Genomic DNA, 20,206 nt, shown 5'->3' with positions numbered 1-20,206 from the left:
ATCTTAATTTACATATTTCAGGAAAAATATAGAGTCATGTATCGCCCTTTTTTGAAATCCTTATATCTTAACAAACTCTAAAATATTGAAACTGTATGATTGATGCTTAAATTTTGCTTAAGAATTCATAAATACGCTTTACTTACACATCTATTCATTGATTATTATATCTTAGACAATGTATAAATGATTCGTTAAAAATTGCGATTAGCAACACAAGCATTTTTTTCTTCTAATAAAAAAATTCTTCTTAACATTCTACTACTTTTATAACAACTGATTAAATATATTTATTTTTGATAAGCAAGGAAATCCTTCTTTATAAAAGAAAATGATTTTATCTGAAAAATATCCAACGGCAACTTCATACAGTAACTAAAACTCATATATCAAGGCGAGTAGATCGATAGAACTAATTAGAAATAATATGCGGTCCTTCAACAAGTAGGGGTGCCAATTCGTTTCCAATCGATAGTGAGAATTTTACAGGTGTTTTTTTTTTCGCAATATTTCAAAAAGTATTGCAGATATGCAAGTAATATTGAAGATTACGATATTTTATTATCCCAGCTTTGCTGTCATATAAATATTTTACTATGTTACAATTCACTTTCTTATCATAGCGTGTTTAAAAAGTTGTAAAAAATATTATTTTTTTAAATTTAAACATTTATTTCAGACATTTGTTCAACAAAATTATGTTTAAATAATTTTAAATGAATAAAAATTTTTTTAGAAATATATTATAATTTCTGGGATATCTCCAAAATTTTTCGATTCATTTAATATTGGACTCACCATTTTTTAAAACTTTATAACTCTTGAAATTTTTATCAAATAATTAGAATGATTTTTTGGTGGCTATTTTCAAGATTAGCCACAATCGGGTTTTTTTTTGTCCTGTGACTATTTTAAGCCAAATTTTTGCTCAGTAGCTTCTGAGGGTGAAGACCCCTGAGCACCCGAGGACAGAAGTCTGACTTCTAGCTCAACTGAAGTAGCACACACACACTCGCTTGCACAACCCCTTTTTACGGGGGGGGGGGGCTCATTCACGCACTTCACAGAGAGAACACAAGGAAGAGAACAACCATGCCCGAACCAGGACTCGAACCCGGAACGTCTAGATCACGGAGAAGACGCGCTACGCCTTAGCCAGGGCGCCGGCAAACAATCGGTTAAGTGAAAAATAGATTAAAGCGTAATGGGAAATTTTCAAAGATAGTAATTAATTTATATTAATTAGCCCAGTTAATCAGCATGTCAATCTAAACAAACCTATCCTCTAGAGCCATTTCCATTGACACTAGTTTTCTGAAGATGACGACACCAGTTTTGTAAATAGAGTATTACAGACATTATATAAGTTGCGGTAATATCCTTTTATTTTTGCTGACCATCCTTACCCATCTTTTGTATTATTATAATGACATCAAACCCTTCACTCCACCAAAAAAATCAATATTTTCAAGCATTACTTCAGGTAATACTTATTTTACAGAAGATGATGCAAGAATATACGGATATTTCCTAATCGGGCCGTACTCAAAACCATAACAATGTTCCGTGACGAATAACTGTTGAAATCAAATTCTTTGCATTTTATATTGCGATAAGGCTGTAGACCGTTTGAAATTTACTCCCTAAACATTTGTACAATTAATTTAATAACTTATTAAACATACATGCTGCCTATAATAATAAATTGCCACCAATAAGCTAATTTTGATCTATATTACTAAAATTTATTTCATTGAAATATTTCTTGATAATTTCTTTTATAGTTTCAAATGTAAATATTATGAATTTTTCAGATTTTTTTTTCACTTTCTTATGTTAGTCGTAGTGATAAATTACTTAATTATAATAATATCGCAGAAAGCATTCATTAATGTAATTTCCACGTTCAGAATTTAGATAATAAATCTGTCGTTGAAGACCTGCAATCCTGAAAAGCATTTCTGTTTCTATCATTAACTGTGAACTCACAGTTGTTATTTCAATAAATTTGAGAAAAATGGCATAGCTTGAATAAAGTTTCATTTATTTAAATCACTAGCTTCGTTAAAAAGATTAACTTATAATAAAGTATGTATGTAACTCTTTGGAATCATCTAATATTTGTCGCATTTGTATAATATGATTCATGCAAAATTTCTTTTGTTTTCTTATCTTTCTAATTTTCTCTTCCATGTGTGTTCCAGTTGCTTTAATGCGAGAAGTGCACGTGGAACTTGAAGAGGTCCGCAAGGAAGAGCAAGCCCTGCAGGCACACGATGAGCCAGAGGGAAGTCGAGCCTTCGCCAACGCAAGTGAGAGTCTCTTCTGTTTCCACCACTTGTCGCATTGCATCCGCACGAAAGATGATTGCATATTACTTGTTAAGCGAGGAAGGAAAAGAGTAATTTTTCTCCCCAAGAGAGTGCATGCTTTATTGAAAGGAAAATAATTGCAGGAAGATGAGGAAATAAAAACGAGTCCTAAGATTAAAAAACAAAATGCAAAAAAACTCATTTAAGTGCTTTTAATTACAGAAATGAGTTGTGATTATTTGACACTAATTTCGAAAATTAACTTGCGAATTAACAGTAAGATTGTAATATTTTAATCCATTGCATAATTTAATCCATTGAATCGAAAACTACACAAAACTAATCATAAAAGCTATTTCTTCATCTTTAGTCGCAAATTGGTAGCAGTAGAGCATCAGATATTTTAAAACAATTTCTCTAATACTTTAAGAGTTAGAATACGCGATATTATTTCGAAAAAGTCATTTATAATCAATAATGCAAGATATAAGAAATACGAATGGCTTATAAATATATTGCAAAGCTGACCTCACAAAAAATTCGTAGCTATTGAAACTCGTAAAGCTTCATTTCATTTTTTATTAGTTTTCTTTTGTATAAAATAAGTTGCATAGTTTCAATATCGTACAATGTGGTGAAAATCATTCCCGATTTCAATTAAATATCTTAGATTCAAGATTAAAAACAACTAGTTTGCGATAATTTTAACCAATTTTGCAGTATACCACAAAAAGTGTTTGATTGAAATTGCTAATGTCTCGGATTATACATTTATTTATTTTGCCAGGTATAAAAAAAAACCCCTCTGTTCATTAATTTTTTTATTTTTACATACTACTTATTAGCATCTCTCTGTCATGAGTATAACTTCATAACATTTCTTTTAATACTGATTTCTGCCAATTTTCCTTCTTTCTATAACATTCAACTGACATATAGTATCTCTTACAATGGCCATTCTATTTCCTACAAAAATGTTAAATTGATTTTAGAATCAAAGTTCTCTATCTAGAAAAGTGATGAAACATATGATTTGAAACAAAAGTTGTTTGAAATTTATGAATAATTGTAGATTAAGAATTATTTAGATTACGAATAATTGTATAGATTAAACTAATAGACATAATGTCAAAAACCATTTTTCATTTGCAAACTCCCTTTCAAAATAGTCTCTCTTGGGAAACACGTGTAGGCATTATAACAAAATTCTTAAAGTATGAGTAACTTATCAAATTATATTTATGAAATGTTAATCATAGGATAGATTCTCTAACACATTGTAAGCAATTCTTTAGGGAGCATATATAAGAAACAGTAATCATATTTGCTTGAAAAGCATGCATGATAGCTGTAATTACAAGATTGGACGTTGCATATTGACTTACGTAATATACATGTGTAACAGTGGAACTTGTATACAAAACTGCTTGATAGTAGAATTTGTGTACTCAGTTATGAAAATGACGTGTGAAAGTAGCAGTTTTGTATTCAGTTGTGTTCAACAATTACATTAATGCAGCCATACTTTAAAGGCATATAAGATTGTAAAGTTATATTATTTTAAGATATATATCGTAGATTGGAAAAGCTATGAGAATTCAGCTTTGGGATTCCCAAACAGTTTGTGATTATCAGACTGATGATTCGAATCTAGATGCAAACTAAAGTTGAAGTCTATGCACGTTCATTCATTTCAGGGTCCACGACGAGCGGTCCAAAGTCAAGCACACTCCCCTTACCTGGATCTACCCGCCAGCCACCCCACCTTGCCGCCAGGGGAGACAACACTCCCCTTCTGCCCAGAGCTTCCGTCGAGAGCACCGATTCACGCATCTACCTGACTTCCTCTGAGGTGAGTGAACTCGAATCATGTTCTCTTCAATCTATGAAAATGATACTCTTTGCAGTATCTTTCTTTGGAATTCACAGTAAAAAGCTCTTCGAGAAATTACATTAGTTATAGCTGTAACTATTCAAAGAGAGCTATACCGTAATCTACAATGCTGGTGTGCAATAAATTCTCTTCCCTTCAGTTTCTTTAGTACATATTTCATTGAAGTCTACATACATGAAGATTTACTACTCTGCAGCTTCTTTAGTTTAATTCTTGAAATATTTCTGAGATTGGCTTTTTAAGGGAGTTCTCAAATTCTAGTTATGCAGAAATAAAATATTTGACATATTACGCATTGAAAGTTGCGTTATAATTTGAAAGAGAAATATTTATCTTTTATGGAGTTCAGATGTATAGAGAAGATTGTTGTAACTTGGATCAATTTTTTTTTCTTGGGACAAAAACAAACAATTTGCATTTTTATTTACGGCCATCCTGAATTAAATAGCATCTATAAACTTCAGTTTCCAATACCTAAGAGTAGCATGATAAGAAATGCTAATCTATAAAGAATATAAATCATAATTTAATGCAAAGTGATCCTTGGTACCAGAGGGTCCTGTACCTTGGATCATACCTTTCTCTATTTTGGATTATAATTTTATCTGTATTAATGTTAGTCAACTTTCAACCTGGTTCTAAATGCGATGAAGAGATAAAATTCCACATCTTTTCTATGCGTTTTTGAGGCCTTTGAACAAGGTTTCAACAATAGTAGGGTTGAAAGCTGTTGCTGTTGCCTAACTTATTTTGGAATTTTTTGGTCTTGTTGTTGGTCTCAACTGTCCGTCTGCAGCTGTTTTATCTTCTTCTTTGTTTTACTAGATAGTTCAAATTTTATTATTAACTACAGGAAATTGATAGGCCAGACAATAAATTTCTTTCATTTTTTCATTGTTTGTCGCTGTTTATTTACTGTTCTGAAGAGAACCTTTTTCAGAAAATATGAGGTGTATCGAACCTTATATTTGGATTTCTCTTTCTCAGATTCCATAAAAGACATCGAAGACCGAATTAATGTTATCAATCTAACGTTTAACACTTTACAGGACTCTCTAACTGAAATTATATTTCTTCTTTGCCATACACCTCTATAGTACAAAACGGAGTGGTGATTCAAAGTGTAAGAGATGACAGATTAAGATGTAATCTTTACAGATTATGTTCGTACATGCAAACACTATGCACCTAACCACATTCAGCACTTAACTGGAATATAATGCAAATTATCAAAGTTTGTAAATAAAGAACATATCTCTTCAAAAATTTTACTTTTTACATAAAAAGCACAATTCTATAACTGCCCTTATAAATAACAGCAGGTTTCTATCAAATGCTAGTGAATAGGGCTTAAAGTATGGTACACTATTTCCAACGTGCAATAGCATTCCCGGTATCTTATGATTATTGATGATATATGACTCTTCAAGTGATTAGACATTAAAAAAAATTTTAACATTCCAAAGACATCGGAAAGTGGGAAACTTCATTCTTCACGGCTAGAAATCTTTCATAAAGAAAATCAAATTACAATGATTTAATAACAATTTAAATAGGCGATTTTATTTAATTTGAAAATTCAGAGCTTTAATTTGAATATTTGCCCTTGATAATTAGAATATTAAGACTCGTTTATAAAATGACATTTCTCTTTACGCTTTGAATTTTAATTCCTTTAGTTCACAAGGATTCTTACCTATATATTAACAGTTGAGAATGATCCCATTTTCAAGTTCTTTGAAACCCTTCTATCAGTAAAGATTGCATGTAAAATGGGAGATATCTTATAAAACATGATCTCCTACCAAAATAATTTTCCATGCAATACATATAAGAAGTATATGCAGATTTTTACATTAATGTGAAAGAAAAAAAATAAAATAGTTCATAAAATCTGAAAACAGATTTTTTTAGATACATTTGTATAAATGTTCTAAAAGGTAAATAATTCTATTTGAATTTGTTTTAATTTATTGGTTTTTAATTAACAATTATAATAAAAATTACGGAATCTTAATTTTTTACAAGTTCTCAGCATATGGCATCAGGCGCTTTAAGTTAAGATCAATTTCATGCGTTTCCAATTAATCAATTAATTAAGTTAATTGATTAATTGTTAATTAAGTTTTAAAAGGTAGAAACAGTGTATTGTCATAGAAAACTCAAAGACATACAAAATTTCAAATATCTGGCATTAAAAAGATAATAAAAAATTTATTACAAAATTCCAGTTTTACAAACAGAAAACAAGCCATGTTTAACGTAAGTGTTTAAAAAAGCAAAAAGCAAGACGCTGAATGAGAGAGAGAGAGAAAGACCATGCATGTAATATGAATTAAGGAATATTTGATGCTGATGCAAAACATCATTTAAATTTGTAAAATGGCTGAGAAATCTGTTATTAATTTACAAAATTTCACAATGCATCTCAAATTATTTCTTGCAGATCTAAGAATTAAGACCTAAAACATTTTTCCATTGAAGGCCCCAAAGAATTATTCCATAAAGATTTGTGAAATGCAATGTGTTGAATAATTACCCTATATATTTTTTTATGAAAAAGTAATTGTGGGAAATCTTGAGTTAAAGCAATTGGAAAATTAGGCTGCAACATTAATAATTTCCTCTAGCCTATCTAGTAATTCCTGCTTCATCCAAGCATCCCGCGGAAAAGCACGGCTCACGGGAAAAAATAGCAAAAAGAAACTATCCATTCTTACCGGGACAAGTGTATTCTATTTTCGGTTTCCGCACGTAACCGAGAGTATATTATGGGGAGTGGAGGGAGTGATGTTATGCCCTCTGACCTTTTCCCGGCGCAGTATATGCGCCGCCGTGGGAGCCTAGAATCGATGTCCGTTCGACGAACCGCGACACAAGTCTCTTCTCTCCATGAGGACGACTGAAAGCCTTGCTTATAAGCTTGCATTGCAAGACAAAATAAAGTGTTGCTCTAATTTTAGGAGAAAAATGATATACCCTGAATATCTGCTGCGATGAATTTAAATCAAAAAGCTGAATCACTCAAAACGTTTGAATTCGTATCTTGACAGACTATCTTTCTTTCAAGATATTTTTAATAATAAATGCTAAAAAATTATGCAATTTGTTTTCAGTTCCAATAATTGGAGATATTGAATATTTATTGCCTTATTATTGATATATACCTATTGTTCTCTGTGTTTTTTTAGTGCAGTTTCAATAATGACTCAGTATAAATTGCAATATGTCATTATTATCGAAATATAACTTCTATTGAAAATAAATAAATTTTATGTGAATCATTTGGTAAATTATTGCATTTATGAAGAATATTCCTGCCTTAAGTACTCCATTGTTGATAAATTTAGAAAAACATTCACAGTTTCCAGATTATTTCCGAGCAAAAAAAGAGCAGAGAGGATGTGAATACATCTTAAAATTTCGTATATTTCTGTAGAAAATATATGTTTCATTTGATTTAAAGAAACATGTTGTTTGAATATACCTGCTTGAAACTTCCATTATAACTGTTGGTACTCCTGCTAAAAGTTTAGCAGTTATAACCTTTTGGCATTCTTTGAATAATCTCTTATAACTTCTTGAAAGCTTCATATTTATAGCTGAAGCACTTTTGTTTCTATTTAATGAAACTTATTGGAATTAAAATATTTGAAGGATATGAGCAAAAATATTGACTAGGATCTTGATATTGTAATTATCCAATAATTGAAAACATCACTCCCTTTTTAGTTGGAAATCATTTGTGAATTTGAGTGAAACTCTATTTAAGTTAATGAGATAAATCCGTTCCGTAAACAATTGTCTTCATATATAAATACGATATTTTGATAAAATGTGGCGATATACGAAAAAAAAACTTTTTACTGAAATTCAAGCATACATATGTAATCTTTTAATTTTTAATCTTATCTAATGAAAAAATCAACCTAAGAAGTGGTATATTATTCTCCAAACAGCTAAAACATATTTAAGTGCTTGGAATATATTTTCGTTACAACAAGCTTAAATTGAATACATTCTGAAATAAGAGTGAATAATTATGAGAAATGTCCCCATTTTATACATGAATGGATATATTATTTTCATCGATTTATATTACTTTGGCATCTCTTTTCAAAGTTTCCTGCCATTGTGTCTAGTCGCATTCTTAAGATATGTTGAATTCTAGTCAAATATCTGATTTGATATATTAAGTTTTAAAACAGAAAAAAATCTGTAAATTAATTGTTGATATCATTTTTTGGTACTAGAACTTTCTGATTTCACTGCAATTAAGACTACTGTAAATTAAAAATGCATGTTTGCTTTTAACTAAGCATTTAGTGCTGTTAGCAGCTGTAGCTCTCTCGCTCACAGACCGATCGACAGATTTAAATGCGGAACCATCTAACTTGTGTTCTCTTTTAGTGATACTCAACTACCCGGTTTGCCATTTTTTAAAATAATGAATTGCCGCACCTTTTTCCGGAAAGAATACAAAGTGCTAACCATATTTTCTTGGCATCTATCCACAACACTTTGATGTAAAACAAAATATCAATAAAAATAGCTTCTAAAGGTTTCACTCAACGTGTGCGCTTACATATTGAATGGAGAAACGAATGCGTTGAAGCTTGAGTTTTGATGAATGTGAAGCACTTGATAGGTTTCTGACGAAATGCAAAGACAGATATTTTTCTTATTAGAAACAGGTGGAAGTCTTCTTTCTGAGAATTGAATCAGTATCAATCGCTTTGATTTCAGTGACAGATTTGGGTCAGCCCAGGTTGTTGAAGGGCGGCTTTCTGATTGGGTAAGGTTCAGGTAAAAGGATTTTAATATATATTGAAGTTTAATAATTGCTCGAAACTTTTGTACTAGCAAAACAATAACTACTAAGATTTGATCTCGATGAATTTCTTTTTTTATGCACCTATATTTCAGTAGAAACTATCATGGCAAGTTTTAGAAAAGATATAAAAAACCAGTGTTTTGAAGACCACGAAAAAGAGAGCTTATCTAGTATACTGGAACTGGATCAGATTATAAAAAGAAAGGGCCCGTGATGTTTAATCAAAATTAATTATAATTAATTAAATTTGCGGCTACAGAAATTTCGAGGAATGGATGCGGGGATGAAGTTTGACAAATCCTTTAACTCATAGCAGTTTTCAAGGAAATAATTTTGCAGATAATCTGATATTTTCTCTTAATAGTTCAAACATGTTAGTCAAAAAAATGTTAATCGATTTTTGAAATGAAAGTATCATCATAATTTATAAAGATTATTATATTTAATCCGAATTATTTTCTGTAAAAGCACACATTCGCTTGCCATTATTGATAATACAATCAAATGAGCTACAAAAACTGTTAGTACAATAATGTTGAAAATCTGCGTTCATTCATGATAAAATTCATAATAAAATACGTTTCTAAAATGAAGATTAGTAAAAAAAAATTTCTTTAGTTCATTAGTATTGTGAATTCTTGATTTATAAAGGAAATGGTATAAGATTAATTTTGAAACATGCTACTATAATACGACTATGTAATAACAAAAAACATTAATGTTTTATTGTTTTCTCCATTGCTATTATTTTGCTCCTTTTAAATAATGTAAATAATACAAAAGACGAAATGAAGCATTCTTGAACAAATGATTAAAATCTTCGCTACTGAGCTGGACGCAATAAAAATAAATTCAAGCTTGGATAAAATAAAAAAATAAAAAAAGATCTTTGCAGGATTTTGCATCAAATTTTGTCTTTTTAAGCATCTTTGAAAGATTAAATTATTTTTTCTCTTTATTTCCTTCTAATAATTGCAAATTTTCTTCGTGTTTGTACTTTCCCAAGTCGAGTCACGTTCAAGCGTTTCTGTGATGGGGTTATTTCCTGTGGAATACTAATGGCAGCACCATTAAAGCATCCTTTCTTAGATGTCGATTATAAGGCTTCTCTAAACACAAATTCCCATCCTTTATTTCCGTACTATGTGGGTCGGGTTTAGTAATGCGTGGAAGCACGACAAAGTTGATCTTTTTGTTTGGCCCTGGTGTCGCCTGGCAACAAAGGGTTTCGTGTCGGTACCACACTTCCACATTCCTGCAAATCTCGGATTACGTAAAAGGAAACAAGGCCACTTATCAGTTGATTTATTTAGCCAAAATTGATATTTCAGTCATAGTCCGCGTGCCTTCCACTTACTTAAAAAAATCTACGTTAAAAATCTATTTATCCATCTCTGAAAATCTATGGTTACTCTATGATAATCTTCCATATTTATAAATTCAACCAAAATTCCTATTAAGATTTAACGAATGTATGGAAGTTTGAATTTGTATTATATAAGCCCAAATCGCATTCGGAAATTTCAGAAAATTACTAAAAATTATAAAAGAATGGTATACATTTAAAGATATCCGGAATATTTGTATTGCTTCAGTACCAGAATTCTTAATTGATTGGATACGATTGACTTATTTACATAAAATAATTGTCTACCTTTAATTTCTAGGAAATGTTTTCTCAAATCATTCGTATTCTTTCAAAATGTGAAGGTGATCAAGACGAAAACGGCTCTTAAAATATGAAACCGCGTGGTATGGTGTTAAGATCTCGGTTTAGGATAATAGGGAGCCAGGTACAAAATCTGATACTAACGAAGAATCACAGTGTAAGATGGTCTTCTGAACTCTAAATCGACCGGGGCCAAATATCTTCGTTTGTAGAGGAAACTCCGGAATCAGGTGCTTCCCCTGTCATCTGATCATAGCTCACATTTACAAAGTTTGTTCCAAAGTAGCTCTAATGTTATTTACATACGAAATGGAAATTCAATTGAACTCATCCAGAATTATTAGGACTTAAAGTAATCAATGCTCTATTTCTGTTACATTTGTCGGAAATATGTAATAGTGCTTGAATGGCAGCGGTTTTATATTCTTATGAATGCATAGATAAACGTGTATAATAAGATAATTTATAAAAAATGGCAAAGACTATTATTACTATAAAATTCCAGATTAAATTTGGGAATTGAAATGGAAGCTTCAAAACAATCATACTATATAAAATGAATATTGAATTTTTTAATCAGTTCAGCTGTTAGTTAAGCTTTAAAGATTATTCATTTTATGAATTTGTTCTTAGAGAAACCCACTTTGGAATCCCTAATTTATTCGAAATTTTATTTAATTTCAGTTTCTCATTTCAAAATTGTGTGCCAGGGTTCCGATTTGCATGCTAATCCCAGATGATTTTCAAGCTTTCTCTTATTAATACTGTATAAAATTTTGAGAATGCTGCATTAGATTGGTCTTTTCGACAACATCTTAGCTTATTCAAAATAGCAAAATCACGAAGAGTGCTTAGAACTTCTGACCGTTATGAAAACTATGCCTTGTTTTTAATGGACACAAATGTTTAGTGAAAAATAGTCTTATAAACTTTCCCCACCTTAACTTGATATCAATTTCGAAAGAAAGGTACGAAAAGTCTCTCCGATAATTCATATAAATTTTCATGATAATTTTTCTGTTAGTTTCATAATCAGATTAATTTAACAAAGGAATAGCATAGAGTGTAAAACAGAAAGATACAGAGGAACAGTATAACTGAAGATGAAGTTACTACCCACTGAAAGATAATTGTTAAATAATTAAAATTTTACTTATGATTAAGTATTAAATACTTTCGAAATTCATCTTTTAAAGTTACTGTAATTGCATTTAATATTAAAGCACTGTTTTAAGGTTTTTTTCTTACTTTTGATTCTATGATTAAGTTATTCCATATTAAAAATATAATTTATTATTAACAAAGTAAAATCGATTGGCCACTGTGATTTATTTACGGGGTCAGAACATATTATAATTCAATAAGTATTATTTATTTTAGTAATTAAACTAAATTATTTTTACCAGTAGTTCCGTCCCCCGGGGAGCACCATAAAAATAAGGATGAGATGTTTCCGGTATGGTGGTTAGTTCTTGCTATCCTGGTAAATATAGTAGCAGTTTAGGGTCGAATAAACAGTTGCCAATCATGAAACACGCCTTCCACAAGAGGGGTTAAACCGTCGCCTGTAATGGCTTTTAGGACACCCATAGCTCCTTTTTATACTGACGCGAGGTCCGGATCATTCAACTGCATATCTACGAGTAATACGAGAATACAACCAGTTCTTGCTCGGAAACAGATATGACCTCTAATCCTCTGTCATTGATCCATGGATTCCCTAAAAATAAGATCTCGGCTTTGAAGATAGAAGTTTCTTTTTTAACTAAATTTCACAAAAAACCGTCGTGTAAACAAGTACGGTGCACATTTTATCTAACTGGCCCAAACATTTTGCCTTTTATATATGGTGCAACATTTTAGAAAGAAAGGTGTTGGCTCACGTGTCCGGAAGGAACAGGTAGAATTTAAGAATTCCATCCCAAAATAGGTCAGTGTTGCTTCAAAACTATAAAATAACATAAACGAAACGAACGAACGAAATATCCGCAATCATGCGCTACTATAAAGTTTTATTTAATTTTCCCTTTAGCAAACATTTTTATTACATTAATCTTGGATTCAATAGGAATACACTGAAAAGCGTCTAAGTTTCGGATATAAAAATTATGTCGCCAAAAAAATGCATTTGTTTGCTAGAATTATAAAGAATTATAATTTCTGTGCTTAAGAAGCTGAACAGTATTTCCCCTATTTTCTTGATTCTTTTTTTTTTCTAAGTTGTGTAACTGCTATAGCCCTTAGTATTGTTTTGAATAAATTTTTACTCATTTCATTACTTTCTTGTTTGTTAATGATATCAACGGTGTATTGAAGACACAAAACAGTGTGTCAACGGTGCAACAAAAATTGCGTCAGAGAAGTAAGATGCTCTTTGTTTATGTCCCGATGTAATCTGCGAGTCAATAATAAAATGTACTTTCTGTTACATCTCAAATGATAATGGTTAATCTCGTTGCTTGCTATTCGTAGAGAACAAAAGGAAATGATCCAGAATTTTGATCGTAAAATAAAAAATTAAAAAAAAAAATGTTACTGCAAAAGTAGACTGCTTCGTAAAGAGACTCATTTTCCTTTGTAGAGGTCACATAACCCGATATCATGATTCTTTGAGACTGATAATCATAATATCCATATTATCAAGTTAAATGCATATCTTTATTTGTCTGCTTTGGCCATAGTTTATCTTTATTTACGAATAAGAATCAGCTGAATATACGTAAATAAAGGTCACTTATAAAATACTCGTATGTAAACTTTTCTTGTGATTATTATTTAAAAAGTATCTCATGATCTAGCATAATAGTTGTACATAAAACCTCGCATAATAACTTTCAGCGCGATTGACAATTCGTCAACTTTTCACTTTTTAAGGGAAATGATTATTAAAAACAACATTGTATTCGGAAGCTCTTAATTCTATTTCTGCTTCACTATTGTTTCAATCCATCATTTTGTAAAATATTCACTTTTATTAACATAGGTTTAATTCATTCATAACGAGTTCTGTTTAGTAGATTTCATGCAGTTCTGAATCAGACGTTATTCTAACAAATTAAATGAATTAATCTATGATAACGATTTCTTTCAATCCAGTCAAATGAATTTTATCCGAATTAATACACTTTTTTTTTCGTCTTTTTTTTGGATTTTGATTTTCAAATCTATTATTGAAATATCATTCTTTCTTTCTTTTTTTTTCTTACAAATTTTTTTAATTTAATACACGATATTTATTTGTAATAATCAATAAAAATTGTATTAACGTAGTTTCTTGGTTGATGGAGCTCAGAAATAGATCAATGATTCGATTATATTGCAAATTTTTATTTTGTTCCAAAACTTTTTTGTTTACATAGTCTAAAGATCATTCAAAGCAATTTTTTTCCTGTTTGAAGTATGTGCATTATACAAATTGAATTGTGGATATTTTTCTTTTGAATCCCGCATTTTTTTTTTTTTGGAAATAAATGGAGAAATAAGTAAATTAAATTAAATTATATAAAGTACCTAATTTTTTCTTTAAATTTAATTTTTCCGTTAGTATGGCAATCAGAATAAAGCAGTGCGAATAACAGAGATTAATATAAAAATTTGAAACTTTAAAAAAGGAAATTAAAAAAAAAAGTCAAGGGAAAAAAAAAAAAAAAAAAAGGTTGAAGAATATGCAACAGAAAAAGAAAAAAAAAGTCCAAACTTTTTTCTTCTTATTTTGTTTTGAGATGACGCTTTTTTCGAGGTTATCCCTAGGTCTAAAAATTCAAAAACGAAAACTAGTTTCTATTTCTGTAAACCTATATCAAAAGAAAAAAAAAAAAAAAAAAGGAAGGAAGAAAAGCAAGTTAATCAAAGCAGTAGATTCCACCCCTCAATTTCAATTTACCCGCTGCGAGATAATATGGAAATACAATAAATCACTGTGTGCCACGGTTACGGTCACAGGCACAATCCACTTACTCGTCTCTTTTCCTTTTATATTTTTTTCATCCCTTCCTCTCCTTCCCTCTCCGAAAAGGTGATTGTGGACACAGGTGATTATGCGCTGCAACAACATAAACGAAAAAGGTCATCGATTCGATGGAATCTGATTGCGCGCGCATCTGACCGTGATGTCACCGCTGCGTGGATTGCGTTCTCTGTGACGTCACCAGCCGGAGGGGAAGCCACGAGAGGAGGGAGCCTTCCTCTCCCCAGTCCGTGGCCGCCCGTTGATGCGGGAAGGAGGCTCTCATCGGGGAAGATTTCGGGTGTCTGTTTGTCTGTCTCCCCTCTGTGACGTCACGAATGGATCCCGAGCAGATGCGGATAATAACTCACTCCTCGGATTCGAATCGGAATGCGGATTTGTGATGTGATTGTTGCTGCCTCGGAAAAATAGGAGTTAGGAATAGCAGCAAGGGCACCGACTGGATTTATTTTGGCAGGGCAAGAAAATAACGCATTTTCCTTCTTCGCCTCCTCTCTTTTAATTTTGCCAGATTTTTGAGAACGTGGGACCCGAAACAGAAAAGAATAATTATATATCGGTCATTTTAGAGTCGCTTATATTTTCTGGAAGTGCTCTTACAAGAAAAAAAGTCTTCAAGAAAGTTTTAAAGTGAAGGACTATTATACGAATGAATTATTTTTTGTGAGAGAGATATATAATAAAAATTTATCGGATACGGAAGGTAAAAGTTTCTGGAAGTAAGGTCTGTTTTCCCAAACATTTACAATAGGAAAAAATGCTTTTAAGATGCAATAATTTAAAGAAATTATCGTCTTATTTGTTTCATACTGATAAACATAATTTTCGTGTCATTAAATGATAAAAGAGAAATCTAGAAATCTTTTTTGATTACATTTTAAAAAGTCGCTTTGTGATTTTTCGTTCAGTGTGAGTTCTTGAAGTAAGCTGTGATCGCTTATAAAAGTATTTGAGACTGTTCGTGCTTTGTGAGTCAGAAAACAATAATATTTTGTATAAAATATATATTGTAATTATATTTGTGTCTTTCTAGAATTGTAAATAGAAATTATCCTAGTTTTAGCGTAAGAGGGATCAACGTTGTAAGATATATTATTGTTCCCATTGTTTCATAGTCTATTTTACTAATTAATATTTTCTGTCTAAAAAAACTTTATCTCATCTGTGTGTGTTTTGCTGTTATTAAACGGATTCTCCATTCATAAAGCCCAAATTGTTGCTAGTTATTGAAGAGAAATAAGTCATTCAAATAAACTTTTCCATCTTTTTAAATATAACTTGTAATACAGATTTAGTAAAGTCACTATTTCTTTGTGAAATAATATATTTTTATAATATATTCATTCTCGTTAACATCATAAAACATACTCTTAACTTAATTGCATAATTAGCTAAACAAAGCACAACGTACGGAATCACTAATGTAAAATAAGTCATGAAATCAGACATCATGTAATTAGCTTTATAAAAGTGATGATGAGAAATTAGTAAACTTAAGTGGTAGAGTTTATTGCATCCGTTTTAGTCTGTTACATGAAACATCAGCAATTACTCCATTTCCAAACGAATTATTTGTTTCCAAAAAGAAAATAATGATAATTTGCTCACTGAAAGTCATTTTTTAAAAAAATCTTGACAACTTGTTAGATTTTATGAAATCAAATAATAAAACTCTTACGTGAATGACAACTCTGACAACAAGACATTAACAAATTAAAGCTGTGAAACAATTGCACTGGAAAGGAACAATAAAGTGAAGAAATTTTTTCAAAATAATTTACAGGGTATGAATGAATTTACCATGTAATGGACGAATTGACAAATATATTTCAAAAAATTTGAACATTTCAGAAATTTTTCATTTCAAATTAATTACTTTATCAAAAATCATATTTCTGGGGCGATACGTTTCTGCCTTTTAGCAATGAACGATGACCATTTTTGACTTCGTTGAGAATATCAATTCTGAACTACAATTGACAACAGAAAATATTTCAGCTGTTATTCTCTTAATACCATTTGTATCATTGGAATGCATATTATAGCTAATTACATTTAAACAAAAAGAAGAGCGACAGTAAAAAAAATCATACTCGACGAATCGCCTGACATCGAAGTGGGACAATCATGCTGATCTAACTTTTTGGACAGTGAATATTGTTATATCCTAAGCCAAAAGTGTGACTCTAATCATTTGGTGGTACTGATGATGACATCGTGACGACTGTTGTGCAGTAGAAGCAACAGCTGTAGTAGCAGAACGACAGGAAACGTAGCAACATGGTTATGGCCTTGGATGGCCTAACGCGGCTTTGTCCGTTGATACTGTTTGATTGGAGGCTATATGCAGAAAGGGGATGCCCGCGATTCTTTCATACCCACAGTGATGCAAAGAGAACCGACGACTGTGAACTCGGATTCCTCAAACAGGTAGTCATACTCTTTTTCTCTATTGATTCTTAAGATTAACTTTTAAATGACCATCAAAAACCAGATATTTCGTTTAGCTTTAAGATATTGCCGAATATCAAACTACTTGTATTTATTTCTTTTTCTTGCATTAATTCGTATTTTAAACAATCTACAGCTAATTGTAATTTTTTGGAAATCATAGTATTCCATATAAATCGTGATATAAGTTCATAGGTCAGGGCCATAAGTTTATAGGTCATGAAATTTAAATAGAGGCGTAACATAATAGACATGATAACATAAGGACATCATTTTTTTGTGTGTATACATTCTTTCCCAAGACCTTATTTATGCTTACTGTAAGTTTGAAAACAAAAGGCGAATTTCTTTTAGTAAATGATTAAAAATATGTTTGTTTCAGTTATTTGAAAATTTAAGTTCATCTTTTGAATTTGATAGTTAAATAAATATTGACTGGCAGTTTTCTTTTATTAAATTTACATTTATTAATTTCATTCAATATTTACTTGTAATTATACGAATTCTTTGGTGTTCAATTAAAAATAATTAAAATAAAATTTTAATTGTTGCTCCGTTAAATTATAATGTCAGAGCCGTGGTTTCTATCAATAGCCTAATTAATTCAAGAAAATGTTTAATTCTAAGCCACTAGTTTCTATATCCAGGACTGTTTTGTTATCTTCAAAAATGTTATCTTCTTCCCCTCTCTGTGAAATCAGATAAAATCATACTTTCCCCTTATAAGTGTACTTAGCAAAAGCATCTTCTGTATGTAAATTTTTATAAAATGTTTATTAAAATTGGTGCACAAACATTCCATAATTTATCTCGGAGACCTAACATACAGTGAAATACTTACTGTGCTTAGAGTCTATCTGGAAACTTTTCTAGAATGCATTGAATAAGAATACATAAAAAAACACACACAATAAACTGAGGAAAAAGAACTTTATTATAATTTATGGAATTCTTTATATTCAAGAGAAGAAAATAAGGGAATTCATGACTTGAGGCGAATAATATGGGACTCAAACAAGAACGTTGTTTTCCAAGAAAGCATATGTTATTTGAAAGACAAAGCTTTTTTTGAATGAGATACCATATCAAAGTCAACAAGGTTTAAAAACAAATGTTCATTGCTTTGTTATTCAACTCGTTATAAAGTAATAACATATTTTCACAAAACATGAGTATTTACGAAGAAGTATTTTCCACAAAGTTATTCGGAATCTTTAATTTTTTTCTTTCCCTTTCTTTTCTTTTATTACATTTTTTTAAATGTAAATGCATCTGATTATTTTTTGTGTTATTTATGAAACAAGTAGCATAAAATGGACAATCATATATAAAATTATGAGGAAAAATGTGATTATCATAAAGTATTTTAAACTTTTAAGTGGGATGTAATTTTCAATTTTTATTTCAAAAGAAAATTGATACATTTGAGCTATAAAAATCCTTAAAGTTTAATAAATTTAGCTATCTAATTTTTAAATAGGATTTCAACAACATTTAGTTTTAACTTCAGAATAGTAAATCAGATCACATCTGTTTATAGAAATAAATTTGCATGCATCCTGCTTTTGTGAAACGAGAAAATATTTCTCTTTTTATGCCCTCTTTTGATATTTAAAAATTTAGTATTTATTTTATAGTTTTCAGAAGAAAATCATTTAATTGTTATCCACTTTATATTTAAATAGCATGAAATCCCAATTTTTATGACATCTTGTTGTTTTTGAAATATTAATTGAGAGTATGCAATGAATTATTTTAATACTAAAATGACTATTGTGTGATTATTCCTTGTAATTTTTTTTTCTAAATTTGGATTCATTTTCATGTAAATTAGAATATTGCATATAGGTTCGGATAAAAAAATGTATTATATAAGATTTCTTTTGTGACTATAAAAATACTTGATTTTAGATTTAAAAATTTTTTTAATCCTGCTTCTAATCATTTTCTCTTTCTATTTTTAATAATATTTGAAGAGTTAACTTTTTAGAGTTTATGAACAACTTTAAAAAAGTGAATTCATATATAAATGATTCTCATAGTTTGATGAAGTTTTCACTTATTCTTATTCGTAAACACTAAAAACAGTTTTTTAAAAGTTATTTTCAATTATTGGTATGACTCTAAGTAAGTAGTTTTGTTTTTAATTAAAATTTCATCTCTCCCTAAAGGCTGCTGCATCTTTATTTAGTTAATTTCCAAAAAGATTCTTTAGGAAAAAGTAAATTTTCTCGAAATTTAAATGCTTTTTTTATATATATATATATTTCGGAGTGTACTCACACCCTTTTCTTAAATATAGGTGTTTCTTCACAATGATATATATATATATATAAAATATCAACGGCGAATATCTTATAATAAAGAAAGAAACGGATTATTAATGTCTTTACCGAAAACAAGTATATGGTGAAAAAGTCGAATTCGAGAATTAAGTGCAACTCGAACCGTATTTTTATTTTATTTTGATAGATACCACTAGTTCATAACTTCAAACAGAATAATTAAAGTCAAAAATAAATCCAAAGATCTCTTTGACAATGAACAACTCTCAGATGTATTTTTCCTTATGGCTGACGACATGATTTTAATACAAAATATATTTAATTGAAATTGAATGAATCACCACAGAGGTATTTTTAAATCGCTCATAAAGTACGATGTGTTAAGAAGTATTTTTATATTGAAGGATTGGACAATAAATGTTTATTCCCCAAACTTTTCCAATTTGAAAATAACAGATTACTGATACATTGTATTAAAAGTTAAACTATTTTTAATTTGTGACATTAAATATTTTTTATTGTATTCAACTTAAAATCAGTATGTAATATAATTACAAAGGAATCTTTGTAAAATATTGAATGCTTCCGAATAAAATTATATTAATGTAAATTGATTACAATTGAGTTAATTACCAATCTCAGGAAAACTGCGAGATTCTACTATTAACTCATTTACTTAAACAGTTGTTTAAATAAGGCATGAAATAACTGCAGAATTGAAGAAGAAATTTTTTTTTCGGAAAAAAGAATTTTAAAAAAGGTGCGAAATTTTTATTTCCATAACTGAAATACAA

General features: G+C 30.0%; 1 protein-coding gene across 2 annotated transcripts in view; it reads left to right on the top strand.

Moving 5' to 3' along the window:
- The window catches only part of LOC129965787 (protein still life, isoform SIF type 1-like), a 284,431-nt gene that overhangs the window by 167,378 nt on the left and 96,847 nt on the right, over positions 1-20,206 (top strand). For both annotated transcript variants that reach the window (XM_056079968.1, XM_056079967.1), the window contains exons 7-8: positions 2,205-2,312; positions 4,010-4,164. In XM_056079968.1, coding sequence (XP_055935943.1) covers positions 2,205-2,312; positions 4,010-4,164 — 263 coding nt within the window. The remainder of the gene's footprint in view (positions 1-2,204; positions 2,313-4,009; positions 4,165-20,206) is intronic.

This window comes from Argiope bruennichi, chromosome 4, assembly GCF_947563725.1.
Source record: "Argiope bruennichi chromosome 4, qqArgBrue1.1, whole genome shotgun sequence".
NCBI lineage: Eukaryota > Metazoa > Arthropoda > Arachnida > Araneae > Araneidae > Argiope > Argiope bruennichi.
This window is presented reverse-complemented; position numbering and strand designations above follow the sequence as displayed.